The sequence below is a fragment of the Oncorhynchus mykiss genome, chromosome 5 (assembly GCF_057628025.1).
Source record: "Oncorhynchus mykiss isolate SJ-2025 chromosome 5, ASM5762802v1, whole genome shotgun sequence".
NCBI classification, from domain to species: Eukaryota; Metazoa; Chordata; class Actinopteri; order Salmoniformes; family Salmonidae; genus Oncorhynchus; species Oncorhynchus mykiss.
In genome coordinates, this window is record NC_143026.1 from 8841936 (window position 1) to 8857279 (window position 15344).

Consider the following 15344-nt stretch of genomic DNA (forward strand, 5'->3'; position numbering starts at 1 on the left):
CCTACTACTAGCTTTATATTAGCCTGCCTACTACTGTACCTATTACTAGCTTTATATTAGCCTGCCTACTACTAGCTTTATATTAGCCTGCCTACTACTGTACCTATTACTAACTTTATATTAGCCTGCCTACTACTAGCTTTATATTAGCCTGCCTACTACTGTACCTATTACTAACTTTATATTAGCCTGCCTACTACTAGCTTTATATTAGCCTGCCTACTACTAGCTTTATATTAGCCTGCCTACTACTGTACCTATTACTAGCTTTATATTAGCCTGCCTACTACTGTACCTACTACTAGCTTTATATTAGCCTGCCTACTGGCTATTACTATCTTTATATTAGCCTGCCTACTACTGTACCTACTACTAGCTTTATATTAGCCTGCCTACTACTGTACCTACTACTAGCTTTATGTTAGCCTGCCTACTACTGTACCTACTACTATCTTTATATTAGCCTGCCTACTACTGTACCTACTACTAGCTTTATATTAGCCTGCCTACTGGCTATTGCTATCTTTATATTAGCCTGCCTACTACTGTACCTACTACTAGCTTTATATTAGCCTGCCTACTACTGTACCTATTACTAGCTTTATATTAGCCTGCCTACTACTGTACCTATTACTAGCTTTATATTAGCCTGCCTACTACTGTACCTACTACTAGCTTTATATTAGCCTGCCTACTACTGTACCTATTACTAGCTTTATATTAGCCTGCCTACTACTGTACCTATTACTAGCTTTATATTAGCCTGCCTACTTCTGTACCTACTACTAGCTTTATATTAGCCTGCCTACTACTGTACCTATTACTAGCTTTATATTAGCCTGCCTACTGCTGTACCTATTACTAGCTTTATATTAGCCTGCCTACTGCTGTACCTATTACTAGCTTTATATTAGCCTGCCTACTACTGTACCTATTACTAGATTTATATTAGCCTGCCTACTACTGTACCTACTACTAGCTTTATATTAGCCTGCCTACTACTGTACCTACTACTAGCTTTATATTAGCCTGCCTACTACTGTACCTACTACTAGCTTTATATTAGCCTGCCTACTACTGTACCTACTACTAGCTTTATATTAGCCTGCCTACTGGCTATTACTAGCTTTATATTAGCCTGCCTACTACTGTACCTACTACTAGCTTTATATTAACCTGCCTACTACTGTACCTATTACTAGCTTTATATAAGCATGCCTACTTCCTACTGCCTAGATATTTTCTTTGATACTCTTTGTATCTCACTCTCTCTCTCCCGTCCATCCATCCACACAGGCGAAAAGCTTGAGTCATTCCTGCGCTCTCTGAATAGCAGCCAGCCCCTGTACCTTGGTCAGACGGGCCTGGGCACAGCCGAGGAGCTTGGAAAGCTGGCCCTGGAGCCCGGGGAGAACTTCTGCATGGGGGGCCCGGGCATGATCTTCAGCAGAGAGGTGCTGAGGAGGATGGTGCCTCACATCGGGACCTGTCTCAGGGAGATGTACACCACCCACGAGGATGTGGAGGTGGGTCGCTGCGTGCGCCGCTTCGGGGGTACCCAGTGCGTCTGGTCCTACGAGGTAAGAGACAATTTGATGTTTTGTCTGGTGAAGGGAGGGAGGCCTGTTTTTTTGTTACGTTTCACGGAGATGCATTGTACACTCTCGACGTGATGGGTCTTAAGTTTTCAATTGACTGGCTTTTAGTGGCCTAGTGTTTTATGCTATTGCCTTTTACTGGCAAAAGCCTCCAGAGAATGGGCTCTTACACAGTCATGGATGGCAGTCTTTCTGAAGGAGACCAGAGAATGGGCTCTTACACAGTCATGGATGGCAGTCTTTCTTAAGGAGACCAGAGAATGAGCTCTTTCACGGTCATGGATGGCAGTCTTTCTGAAGGACACCATTTGTAAGAAAAGTGTGTGTGCGTGTCTGTCTGTGTGTATGTGTGCATGTGAGCGCACGTGCGTGTTTTTGTATGCCGGGGTGTGTTTCCTTTGGCAACCACCTTGGCCTGAAGCATCATGTGTCAGTGGTCGTCAGAATATCCTTTCTTTTCCCAGGAATTGGGACTCTCTCTAATGGCAAATCCATTCCCTCCAAATATGTTATCTCCTGTGGGGATGAGCATAAAGAGTTGGCCTCATGACAAATGGATGTAGGGAGAGATCTGTCTGCTCTCGATTGCTAAGTGGTGAAATAGTGTACTCTACATGCCACCGCTGTTGAAGACCATACATATTTATTATAGTGTTATTTGATAGATTATGTTGACATATGCTATAGCTGACTGTGTTATGCTAACAAACTACATTTCAGCGTAAAGGGGTCATTTTTCCTGTGTAGTACATTCCACTATAAGAATTTGTACAAATTTTCTTGATTTGGAGAAAATTGACCTTAAGTGTAATTTATGCTTAAGACTCCAGAGCCAATAGCGGCTACATTTACTACTACCTACACTTGTAGGTACTATAGTGCCGTCAAAAAGTATTCACACCCCTTGAAGTTTTCCACATTTTGTTGTGTTACGTGGATGAGCAGCTGCACACAAGCCTAAGATCACCATGCGCGTTGCCAAGCGTCGGCTGGAGTGGTAAAGCGTAGTGTAGCAGGTTTCATTTACTACAATCGGAGCGCATCACTTCCAGCTCAGCGCTATGCAAAAAATGATGTGACCTGCTCTAAACACATTACCTCTGGTCAAAGTAATTTCTGTTGCCATTTGTGGTTGTCACCAATTTCACCAGCGCCGTAGATGAGATTGGAAATAAATGGATGGCTGCAGGCTGCGAAGCTTGTTGAATGGATTAACTATAAAATGCCACATATTCTGAGAGTGAATGGTTTACTGAAATAGTTTATCAAGATTAAATTGGATTTGCAGGAGACTGCAGTATTTTCCTTTATTGCACAAAGTCTTGTCACACAGAAAAATCACTGTCTTTTGTCACACGGAACACTGTCTTGTCACACAGAATTACTAATGGATTTCAACCTCTCCCCTTTAGGTACTTTTATCATGATTTGAAAGCATTAATATTGAACTACTACAGTGCCATCAGAAAGTATCACACCCCTTGAAGTTTTCCACATTTTGTTGTGTTACATGGATGAGCAGCTGCACACAAGCCTAAGATCACCATGCGAAATGCCAAGCGGTCAGCTGGAGTGGTGTAAAGCTCACCACTATTGGAGCAGTGGAAACGCATTCTCTGGAGGGATGAATCACGCTTCACCATCTGGCCGTCCGACGGAATAATCTGGGTTTGCAGAGTGCCAGGAGAGTGCCAGGAGAACTGTAAAGTTTGGTGGAGGTTTGGGACTGTTTTTCGTGGTTTGGGCTAGGCCCAGTGAAGGGAAATCTTAACGCTACAGCATACAATGACATTCTAGACGATTCTGTGCTTCCAAATTTGTGGCAGCAGTTGGGGAAGGCCCTTTCCTGTTTCAGCATGATAATGCCACCGTGTACAAAGCGAGGTTCATACAGAAATGATTTTTCGAGATCGATGTGGCAAAACTTGGCTGGCCTGCACAAAGCCCTGACCTCAACCCCATCAAACACTTTTGGGATGAATCGCCTAATCGCCCAACATCAGTGCCCAACCTCACTAATGCTCTTGTGGCTGAATGGAAGAAAGTCCCCGCAGCAATGTTCCAAAGTCTAGTGGAAAGCCTTCCCAGAAGAGTGGAGGCTGTTATAGCAGGAAAGGGGGGGGACCAACTCCATATTAATGCCCATGATTTTGGAATGAGATGTTCGACGAGCAGGTGTCCATATACCTTTGGTAATGTAGTGTATCTGTAACGTCCCTCAGTCGAGCACTGAATTTCAAGCAGGGATTCAGCCACAAAGAACAAGGAGGTTTTCCAATGCTCCGCAAAGAAGGGTACCTATTGGTAGATCAGTAGAAATAGAAAAATCAGACATTGAATTTCCCTTTGAGTATGGTGAAGTTATTAATTACACATTGGCTGGTGTATCAATACATACAGTTACTACAAAGATACAGGCATCCTTCCTACCTCAGTTGCTGGAGAGCAAAGAAACCGCTCAGGGATTTCACCATGAGGCCAATGGTGACTTTAAAACACTTACAGAGTTTAATGGCTGTGATATGAGAAAACTGAGGAGGGATCAACAACATTGTAGTTACTCCACAATACTAACTGAAATGACAGAGTGAAAAGAAGGAAGCCTGTACAGAATAAACATATTTCAAAACATGCATCCTGTTTGCAATAAGGCACTAAAGTAAAACTGCAAAAAAAATTCTGAATGCAAAGTCTTATGTTTGGGTGCTGCAAATCCAACACAACACATCGGTGAGTACCAATCTTCTTATTTTCAAGCATGGTGGTGGCTGCATCATGTTATGAGTATGCTTGTCATCGCAAGGACTAGGGACGTTTTTGAGATAAAAAGAAACAGAACAGAGCTAACCACAGGCAAAATCCTAGAGGAAAACCTGGTTCAGTCTACTTTTCAACAGACACTGGGATACAAATTCACCATTCAGCAGGACAATAACAGAAAATACAAGGCCAAATATACACTGGAATTACTTACGAAGACGACCTTGAATATTCCTGGGTGGCCTAGTTACAGTTTTGACTTAAATCGGCTTGAAAATCTATAGCAAGACTTGAAAATGATTGTCTGGCAATGATCAACAACCAACTTGATAGAGTTTGAAGAATTGTAAGAATATTGTACAAAATATTGTACAATCCAGGTTGGCAAAGCTCATAGAGACTTATTCAGAAATACTCACTGTAATTGCTGCCGATGGTGATTCTAATATATATTGACTCAGGGGTGTGAATAGTTATGTAAATGATATATTGCTGTATTCATTTTCAATAAATTTGCTAACATTTCAAAAAAGATATATGTTTTCACTTTTTCATTATGAGTTATTGTGTGTAGATGGGTGAGATTTTACATTTTAATTTAATAAATTTTAATTTCAGGCTGTAACACAACAAAATGTGGAATAAATCAAAGATGATGAATACTTTCTGATGGCTCTGTATATGGCTAGTATGTCTTTGAATACAATTCAAGGCTTGTGTTTCAGCCGTGTGTCCCAAGTCCTGTTATGCCATGGGGGTTAACTGTGAGTACATGCCTCACGGTTGTTGTTAATCCAAATCAGAGCCTTAACCTGAGCTAAACAGAACAGCCCATTGTTAATACAGTACCAGCAATCAGGGGGTATGAACCAGAATTATATTTTATTTTTGAATAGAACCATTATTTATTTAGTTCCATTCTACAGCTAAATAAAGTTGTGAACTGGTTCGAACTCCAAAAAAGTACTGGTTTACAGTGGCAAGAAAAAGTATGCGAACTCTTTGGAATTACCTGGATTTCTGCATAAATTGGTCATAAAATGTGATCTGATCTTCATCTAAGTCACAACAATAGACAAACACAGTCTGCTTAAACTAATAACGCACAAACAATTATACATGTTCATGTCTTTATTGAACACACCGTGTAAACATTCACAGTGCAGGGTGGGAAAGGGTATATGAACCCTTGGATTTAATAACTGGTTGACCGTCCTTTGGCAGCAATAACCTCAACCAAACATTTGATGTAGTTTTTGGACCATGTTTGGTGTGAACCACTCTCTTGAGGTCAGGCCAAAGCATCTCAAACGGGTTGAGATCAGGACTCTGACTGAACCACTCCAAAAGGCCTATTTTCTTCTGTTGAAGCATTTCTGTTGTTGATTTACTTCTGTGCTTTGGGTCGTTGTCCTGTTGCATCACCCAACTTCTGTTGAGCTACAAATTGGTGGACATTCTCCTGCAAAATGTCTTGATAAACTTGGGAATTCATTTTTCTGTCGATGATAGCAAGCTGTCCAGGCCCTGAGGCAGCAAAGCAGCCCCAAACCATGATGCTCCCTCCACCATACTTTACAGTTGGGATGAGGTTTTGATGTTGGTGTGCTGTGCTGTGCCTTTTTTCAACTTTAGTTTAATCTGAATATTTTGCCAGAAGCGCTGTGGAACATCCAGGTGCTCTTTTGCTAACTTCAGACGTGCAGCAATGTTTTTTTTGGACAGCAGTGGCTTCTTCTGTGGTGTCCTCTCATGAACACCATTCTTGTTTAGTGTTTTACGTATCGTAGACTCATCAACAGAGATGTTACCATGTTCCAGAGATTTCTGTAAGTCTTTAGCTGACACTAGGATTCTTCATAACCTCATTGAGCATTCTGCGTTGTGCTCTTGCAGTCATCTGTACAGGACAGCCACTCCTAGGGAGAGTAGCAACAGTGCTGAACTTTCTCCATTTATAGACAATTTGTCTTACCGTGGACTGATGAACATCAAGGCTTTTAGAGATACTTTTGTAACCCTTTCCAGCTTTATGCAAGTCGACAATTCTTAATCTTAAGTCTTCTGAGATCTCTTTTCGAGGCATGGTTCACATCAGGCAATGCTTCTCAAATTTTGTGAGTGTTTTTTATAGGGCAAGGCAGCTCTAACCCTCATCTCCAATCTTGTCTCATTGATTGGACTCCAGGTTAGCTGAATCCTGACTCCAATTAGCTTTTGGAAAAGTCATTTAGCCTAGGGGTTCACATACTTTTTCCAACCTACACTGTGAATGTTTAAATTATGTATTCAATATAGACACGAAAAATACAATAATTTGTGTGTTATTAGTTTAAGCAGCTTGCTATGGAGCAGGCGAGCTATAGTTCAGCTAGTTGTTTACATGCTTGATGGGAAGACAAGTGTCAGGTGCGAGATGCAACTGAAACTTTGCAGGTGAGGAGAGAGTGAGAGAGGGTGGAGGAACGTTGGGCATCCTGTGATGACATGTATTATCTGAATTAGGCTCACAGAATTATACCTACAGAGGTACGGATTCTATGGAGGAACTTTGAATGTCTTTGAACTTCAGAGTTGACTTAACGTTGGACCAGAGAAGCTAGTTAGTTAACAAAGCTTGTGTGTGCAGTGGCACCAGAATTAAAAACACATCTTGCCTTTTTGTAATTCATAAATCCAATGAGAAATGTGAAAGCTATAGTATCCCAAACTTGTATTGAAAAAGTTAATCCATTATTTTCTAATTAAAAGTCTTCTATCTATCTTCTGAATCACGCCAGTGTAACGTCAGTAGGCTACAGCTATGCTTTGGAGGGGGAGGGGGAGGGGCAGGTAGCCGACAAACACACACACACACACACACACACACACACACACACACACACACACACACACACACACACACACACACACTAGCCTTGACTTCAGGCAGAGACTGGAATAAGTTTCTGATTGGCTTTGCATAGGCGCTTTGTTGCGTTTTTGCATGACTGGTTCTGTTCTGGAACAGTATACGGTGCATTTGGAAAGTATTCAGACCCTCTGACTTTTTCCACATTTTGTTATGTTACAGCCTTATTCTAAAATGTATTAAATAGTTTTTTTCCTGATCAATCTACACACAATACCTCATAATGACAAAGCAAAAACAGGTTTTTAGATTTTCTTGCAAATGTATAATTAAAAAAACAGTTTACATAAACATTTACATAAGTATTCAGACATTTTACTCAGTACTTTGTTGAAGCACCTTTGGAAGTGATTACAGTCTCGAGTCTTCTTGGGTATGACGCTACAGCCTTGGCACACCTGTATTTGGGGAGTTTCTCCCATTCCACTCTGCAGATCCTCTCAAGCTCTGTCAGGTTGGATGGGGAGCGTTGCTGCACAGCTATTTTCAGGTCTCTCCAGAGATGTTCGATCGGGTTCAAGTCCGGGCTCTGGCTGGGCCACTCAAGGACATTCAAAGACTTGTCCCGAAGCCACTTCTGCATTGTCTTGACTGTGTGCTTGAGTTGTTGTCCTGCTGGAAGGTGAACCTTCACCCCAGTCTGAGGTCCTGAGTGCTCTGGAGCAGGTTTTCATCAATAATCTCTCTACTTTGCTTCGTTCATCTTTGCCTCGATCCTGACTAGTCTCCCAGTCCCCGTCGCTGAAAAACATGATGCTGCCATGCTTCATGGTGCCAGGTTTCCTTCAGACATTTATTTTATTTTTATTTCACCTTTATTTAACCAGGTAGGCTAGTTGAGAACAAGTTCTCATTTACAACTGCGACCTGGCCAAGATAAAGCATAGCAGTGTGAACAGACAACAACACAGAGTTACACATGGAGTAAACAATAAACAAGTCAAGAACACAGTAGAAAAAAATAGTCTATATACATTGTGTGCAAAAGGCATGAGGAGGTAGGTGAATAATTACATTTGTGCAGATTAACACTGGAGTGATAAATGATCAGATGGTCATGTACAGGTAGAGAAATTGATGTGCAAAAGAGCAGAAAAGTAAATAAATATAAACAGTATGGGGATGAGGTAGGTAAAATTGGGTGGGCTATTTACCGATAGACTATGTACAGCTGCAGCGATCGGTTAGCTGCTCAGATAGCAGATGTTTGAAGTTGGTGAGGGAGATAAAAGTCTCCAACTTCAGCGATTTTTGCAATTCGTTCCAGTCACAGGCTGCAGAAAACTGGAACGAAAGGTGGCCAAATGAGGTGTTGGCTTTAGGGGTGATCAGTAAGATACACCTGCTGGAGAGCGTGCTACCATCATGACCAGTGAACTGAGATAAGGCGGAGCTTTACCTAACATGGACTTGTAGATGACCTGGAGCCAGTGGGTCTGGCGACGAATATGTAGCGAGGGCCAGCCGACTAGAGCATACAGGTCGCAGTGGTGTGTGGTATAAGGTGCTTTAGTAACAAAACGGATGGCACTGTGATAAACTGCATCCAGTTTGCTGAGTAGAGTATTGGAAGCTATTTTGTAGATGACATCGCCGAAGTCGAGGATCGGTAGGATAGTCAGTTTTACTAGGGTAAGTTTGGCGGCGTGAGTGAAGGAGGCTTTGTTGCGGAATAGAAAGCCGACTCTAGGTTTGATTTTAGATTGGAGATGTTTGATATGAGTCTGGAAGGAGAGTTTACAGTCTAGCCAGACACCTAGGTACTTATAGATGTCCACATATTCTAGGTCAGAACCATCCAGGGTGGTCGGGCGTGCGGGTGCAGGCAGCGAACGGTTGAAAAGCATGCATTTGGTTTTACTAGCGTTTAAGAGCAGTTGGAGGCCACGGAAGGAGTGTTGTATGGCATTGAAGCTCGTTTGGAGGTTAGATAGCACAGTGTCCAAGGACTGGACAGAAGTATAGAGACATGAGGCTGCCACCACCATGCTTCACCTTAGGGATGGTGCCAGGTTTTCTTCAGACATGAGGCTGCCATCACCATGCTTCACCTTAGGGATGGTGCCAGGTTTCCTTCAGACGTGACACTTGGCATTCAGGCCAACGAGTGAGAATCTTGTTTCTCATGGTTTGAGAGTCCTTTAGGTGCCTTTTGGCAAACTCCAAACGGGCTGCCATGTGCCTTTTACTGAGGAGTGGCTTCTGTCTGGCCACTCTACCATAAAGGCCTGATTGGTGGAGTACTGCAGAAATGGTTGTTATTCTGGAAGGTTCTCCAGTCTCCACAGAGGAACTTTAGAGCTCTGTCAGAGTGACCAGCAGGTTCTTGGTCACTTCCCTGACCAAGGCCCTTCTCCCCCGATTGTTCAGTTTGGCCGGGCGGCCAGCTCTAGGAAGAGTCTTGTTGGTTCCAAGCTTCTTCCATTTAAGAATGATGGAGGCCACTGTGTTCTTGGGGACCTTCAATGCTGCAGAAACTTTTTGGTATCCTTCCCCAGATCTGTAACTCAACACAATCCTGTCTCTGAGCTCTACGGATAATTTCTTCCACCTCATGGCTTGGTTTTTGCGCACTCTCACCTGTGGGACCTTATATAGACAGGTTTGTGCCTTTCCAAAACATGTCCAATCTATTGAATTTACCACAGGTGGACTCCAATCAAGTTGTAGAAACATCTCAAGGATGATCAATGGAAACACTATGCACTTGAGCTCAATTTTGAGTCTCATAGCAAAGGGTCTGAATACTTATGTAAATAAGGTTTTTCTGTCTATTTTTTTTATAAACCTTTCTTAACCTGTTTTCACTTTGTCATTATGGCGTACTAGATTGCTGAGAAAAAAGATTTAGAATTGATGTAATGTAACAAAATGTGGAAAAAGTCAAGGGGTCTGAATACTTTCCGAAGGCACAGGGTTCTGATTTTGTTCCATGAAAAATGTCAATCTTTTTATGTTTTTGGTTCTGTTCTCTGAACCGGTTCTAACCCCTACCTGCAATGCTGTTGCTGTATCTCATTGCATTTTTTATTTGATCATACACTGGTAATGTAATTGCATTCCACTCTGATGCTCTGCTTGCAGAACGATCTGATAGCTTAGAATTGCAGCTTCCAGGAAGTGTGAGTTACATGACTTCATAGGTCAGGTGCAGCGGAGGATGCTGAGGGGAGGACGGCTCATAATAATCGCTGGAACGTAAATGTAATGGAATCGCATCAAACCATGTGATGTATTTGATACCATTCCATTGATTCCGCTCCAGCGATTACCACGAGCCCGTCCTCACCAATTAAGGTGCCACCAACCTCCTGCGGTCGGGAGAAAAACAGTAGGTCAGCCCAGGCAACCACATGATGAACCAGGCTTATTCAATTAACTAGGGTGCCGTGTTCATGACCTAGCCAGTGGAATAGTAATATAAACCGCTGACATGGTTCTTTATTCGACATGACACGTCTATTATCTTGATGTTTTGTAACATTTGGAATTATTATGGATCCCCATTACTCTTCCTGGGTTCCCGGAAAAATATTGTAAACATTACAATACCTTCATTACAGAATTCACAACACACTAACTCCACTACCACACATCTCTACATGTAAAAGACCCTGAATATACACTGAATCTCCCCCTAGAGAGGCTTTGCTCAGCACATCATACCTTCATCGCAAAATATCCTGCAAGATGGCATTTTCCCTCGCCGTAGCGAATTCATAAGCTCTGTGTCGAGCACTATGACTGCTTTGCTACTATTTTCTTCCTTGCACTGCAGTTAGGATATCTCAATCTCCCTCGGTGTATATGTGTCCCACTGAACTCATGAGTTATGAGTCTGAATGTGCTCATTTCAAGCATTTCCTGTTTTTGTTGTTTTTCGCCAACCCCATTGAGTAGGTGGAACTCTAAGCGTAACATGCTAATGTATCCATCCAACACATGAGAAGGAGTGAGAGAGACACAGGTTAGTTACATAGGGTGATGGTTTCATTACACAGGTTAGTTACATAGGGTGATGGTTTCATTACACATGGTAGTTACATAGGGTGATGGTTTCATTACACATGGTAGATACATAGGGTGATGGTTTCCTTATACATGGTAGATGCATAGGGTGATGGTTTCCTGCACATGGTAGTTGCATAGGGTGATGGTTTCCTGCACATGGTAGATGCATAGGGTGATGGTTTCCTGCACATGGTAGTTACATAGGGTGATAGTTTCCTTACACATGGTAGTTACATAGGGTGATAGTTTCCTTACACAGGTTAGTTACATAGGGTGATAGTTTCCTTACACATGGTAGTTACATAGGGTGATAGTTTCCTTACACAGGTTAGTTACATAGGGTGATGGTTTCCTGCACATGGTAGTTACATAGGGTGATGGTTTCCTTTGTCTCAATGAAATCTAGCCAGTAGTGCTCAGTGATTAACTGAAATGTTGGTAATTTTCCCATTTTTAAACAACTAATGGGTTCAATTATTTTAATTCCATTTCATAATTTTTGTAAGCCAGAAGAGCTAGAAGCGTCTTATATGGTGAGCTACCTTGTGGCTATGACAGGCAAGCCCCATACTATTGTGGAGGACTTAGTTCTTCCTGCTGCCGGGATATGGCAGGGATAATGCTGGGGGAAAGGCTACACAGACAATGCCTTCATCAAACATCACTGTTTCACGACGCATCAGTGATATGGCAGGAGATGTTTTGAAATCAAATCAAATTTATTTACATAGCCCTTCTTACATCAGCTGACATCTCCAAGTGCTGTACAGAAACACAGCATAAAACCCCCAAACAGCAAGCAATGCAGGTGTAGAAGCACGGTGGCTAGGAAAAACTCCCTAGAAAGGCCAAAACCTAGGAAGAAACCTAGAGAGGAACCAGGCTATGAGGGGTGGCCAGTCCTCTTCTGGCTGTGCCGAGTGGAGATTATAACAGAACATGGCCAAGATGTTCAAATGTTCATAAATGACCAGCATGGTCAAATAATAATAATCACAGTAGTTGTTGAGGGTGCAACAGGTCAGCACCTCAGGAGTAAATCTCAGTTGGCTTTTCATAGCCGATCATTAAGAGTATCTCTACCGCTCCTGCTGTCTCTAGAGAGTTGAAAACAGCAGGTCTGGGACAGGTAGCACATCCGGTGAACAGGTCAGGGTTCCATAGCCGCAGGCAGAACAGTTGAAACTGGAGCATCAGCACGGCCAGGTGGACTGGGGACAGCAAGGAGTCATCATGCCAGGTAGTCCTGAGGCATGGTCCTAGGGCTCAGGTCCTCCGAGAGAGAGAAAGAGAGAATTAGAGAGTTTACTGAAATTCACACAGGACACCGGATAACACAGGAGAAGTACTCCAGATATAACGGACTGAACCTAGCCCCCCGACACATAAACTACTGCAGCATAAATACTGGAGGCTGAGACAGGAGGGGTCAGGAGAAACAGTTACTGCTTTGCATACAAGCCAGTGAATTACATGCATTACAGCTGGATGAGTAAACAGATGTGGCGGGCCTGGCACAGCTCCTGGTATATGTCCGTTACGTTTATGGGGGGACAATTAAGGAAGACGTCCTCTTCTGCAAACCGCTGGTAACCAGAACAGCATGAGAGGATATTTTTAAAGTACTGGACAGCTTTGTGACATCAAATGGACTTTGGTGGTCAAGATGTGAGGGCAGCTGGAGGTTGAATGTTTGAAGGGGTACGGGACTACAAAGTTTGGGAACCACTGATTTAAGTGATTGATAGTTTCTATTTAGCAGTCACAAACGTATGCCTTATTTACTTTGAAGAAATACAAAACAGTGATTTTGTCAGACAGCATAGGCAGCATCTCTATAGAGATGAGATGAAATAATAAAGTCTCAAATAATAAAGTCATCAAAATAAAACGAATGTAATAAACACAACAACTGAAATATTTTAATAAAGTAAAGTAATGTGAATAAATGATGGTTAATAAGTGATAAGCAGTAATGGACAGTCACTACCATCATGGGACTTTTATTCATTGTTTTATTCTGTGTTGTTACAGAACTCAACCCACATAGTGCATTTAACGTTTAAAAAGCGGAAATCGAAAACCATGATTTAATTTTTTTATTTTTTTTTATCAAACCCGAAACCGAACCAACCGCAAAAAGCACTAATCTCTCAGCACTGCTACCCAGATGTTGTGCCGGAATGGCTGTCCCAAGGGCAAGTTGTGCAATGTCAAGTGTGTGGGGGAAATATGTTGCGTGCTATCACTTCTTCTCTGCAACTTAACTTGTGGTCAACCAGAGACATCCTAATCGTCAAAGGTCCACGTCGAGAGACTCACTTCATTTCAGAAGGTAAATTATGGATGAGACGTCAAGTCATAAGTACATAGTGGGGGACTGCAAAACATTTTACTCCTGCAGCTGCATACCATTCCAGTGTTTTACTTGCTTTATTGTATTTACTTTGCCACCGTGGCCTTTTTTTTTGCCTTTACCTCCCTTATCTCACCTCATTTGCTCACATCGTATATAGACGTGTTTATACTGTATTATTGACTGTATGTTTGTTTTACTCCATGTGTAACTCTGTGTCGTTGTATGTGTCGAACTGCTTTGCTTTATCTTGGCCAGGTCGCAATTGTAAATGAGAACTTGTTCTCAACTTGCCTACCTGGTTAAATAAAGGTGAAATAAAATAAAATAAATAAATAAAATAAAATAAATAAAACATTTGCATGTAAAAAACAAACAAAAAAACATTGAAGACAAAAAACATTGAAGACAATTACTGTTGAAGTATTTCAAACTTCAACGGGTGACTTTAGTCGATGAGCATGTTCCCACATGTTCCCACAGTCCCATCTGTACGAGCAGTCAACGTACTAGGGATAGGAACCTTCAGACAAGTCAAACTTCCGCTCTTTTACCTCATACAGAGTAGATGACGACTGTTGAATAAATAAAGCAACGCCAATGATTTTATAAGTCAGTCTCTGTTAAATTGTTGTTGAGTCAACTGACTAAGTTCTGTCTCTTTCCACCACTTTCTTAAAGCCCGAAGGAAAACTTTTGTTAATTTGGTTCACATAAAAAAAAAGTTTTTAGTCCTGAAAAAGAAACTCATTCAGATACCATTTTTATATATGGTTGCTTTATGTGAATTTGCTTAATCCACCAAAACATAAAATTGCTTTCATGGTTGGGGAAACTTCATCTGCATATTGATTAAAAAGAACACTGTCTGTGTCCCTGAGGCTATGTCAGGGCTTAGCCCTCCCCGGATTTGAGAGATTCAGCCCGTTTTTCCACTGTTGGAGTCAATAATCTGCTTCGCTCCGCGGTAATGAGTGTATCTATGTACATCTGCTATGTTTAATTCATTTCATATCCTCTTAGAAGGGGCAACCTACCTTTCGCTGCTCATTTGTCATAAGTCGTAGCCGTGATTTCTTCAAAGTGTTTTTAGGTCTTGTTTTTTGGATGCTATCTGTTTTTTGGATGCTATTTACAGTATATGTACTAATATGTTGTGCTGTAAATTTCATATTCACTAAAGATGGCAAACAAGAACTCCATAAAGTGGTATAAAGAGAGGTATCTCTCATTCAATCTATTCTCATTGTGTTTTCAAGAGTAATCAATGAAGTGATATACACCAGAGGTCGACCGATTATGATTTTTCAATACCGATACCGATTTTTAAAAATGTATTTATTTATTTGTATTACAACAATACTGAATTAACACTTATTTTAATTTAATATAATACATCAATAAAATCAATTTAGCCTCAAATAAATAATGAAACATTTTCAATTTTGTTTAAATAATGCAAAAACAGTGTTGGAGAAGAAAGTAAAAGTGTAATATGTGCCATGTAAAAAAGCTAAGTTCCTTAGCTTTTTTAAGTTCCTTGCTCAGAACATGAGAACATATAAAAGCCGGTGGTTCCTTTTAACATGAGTCTTCAATATTCCCAGGTAAGAAGTTTTAGTTGTAGTTATTATAGGAATTATAGGACTATTTCTCTCTATACCATTTGTATTTCATATACCTTTTTTGTGTTTTTTTTTTGTTGTTG

The 15344-nt window shown here is 41.4% G+C and overlaps 1 protein-coding gene across 1 annotated transcript in view; it reads left to right on the forward strand.

Annotated features, from left to right (window-relative positions):
• Positions 1-15344, forward strand: part of chsy3 (chondroitin sulfate synthase 3) — a 184102-nt gene that overhangs the window by 6397 nt on the left and 162361 nt on the right. Inside the window, exon 2 of the mRNA XM_036976699.2 lies at positions 1297-1580. Within this exon, the coding sequence (XP_036832594.1) occupies positions 1297-1580 (284 nt within the window). The remainder of the gene's footprint in view (positions 1-1296; positions 1581-15344) is intronic.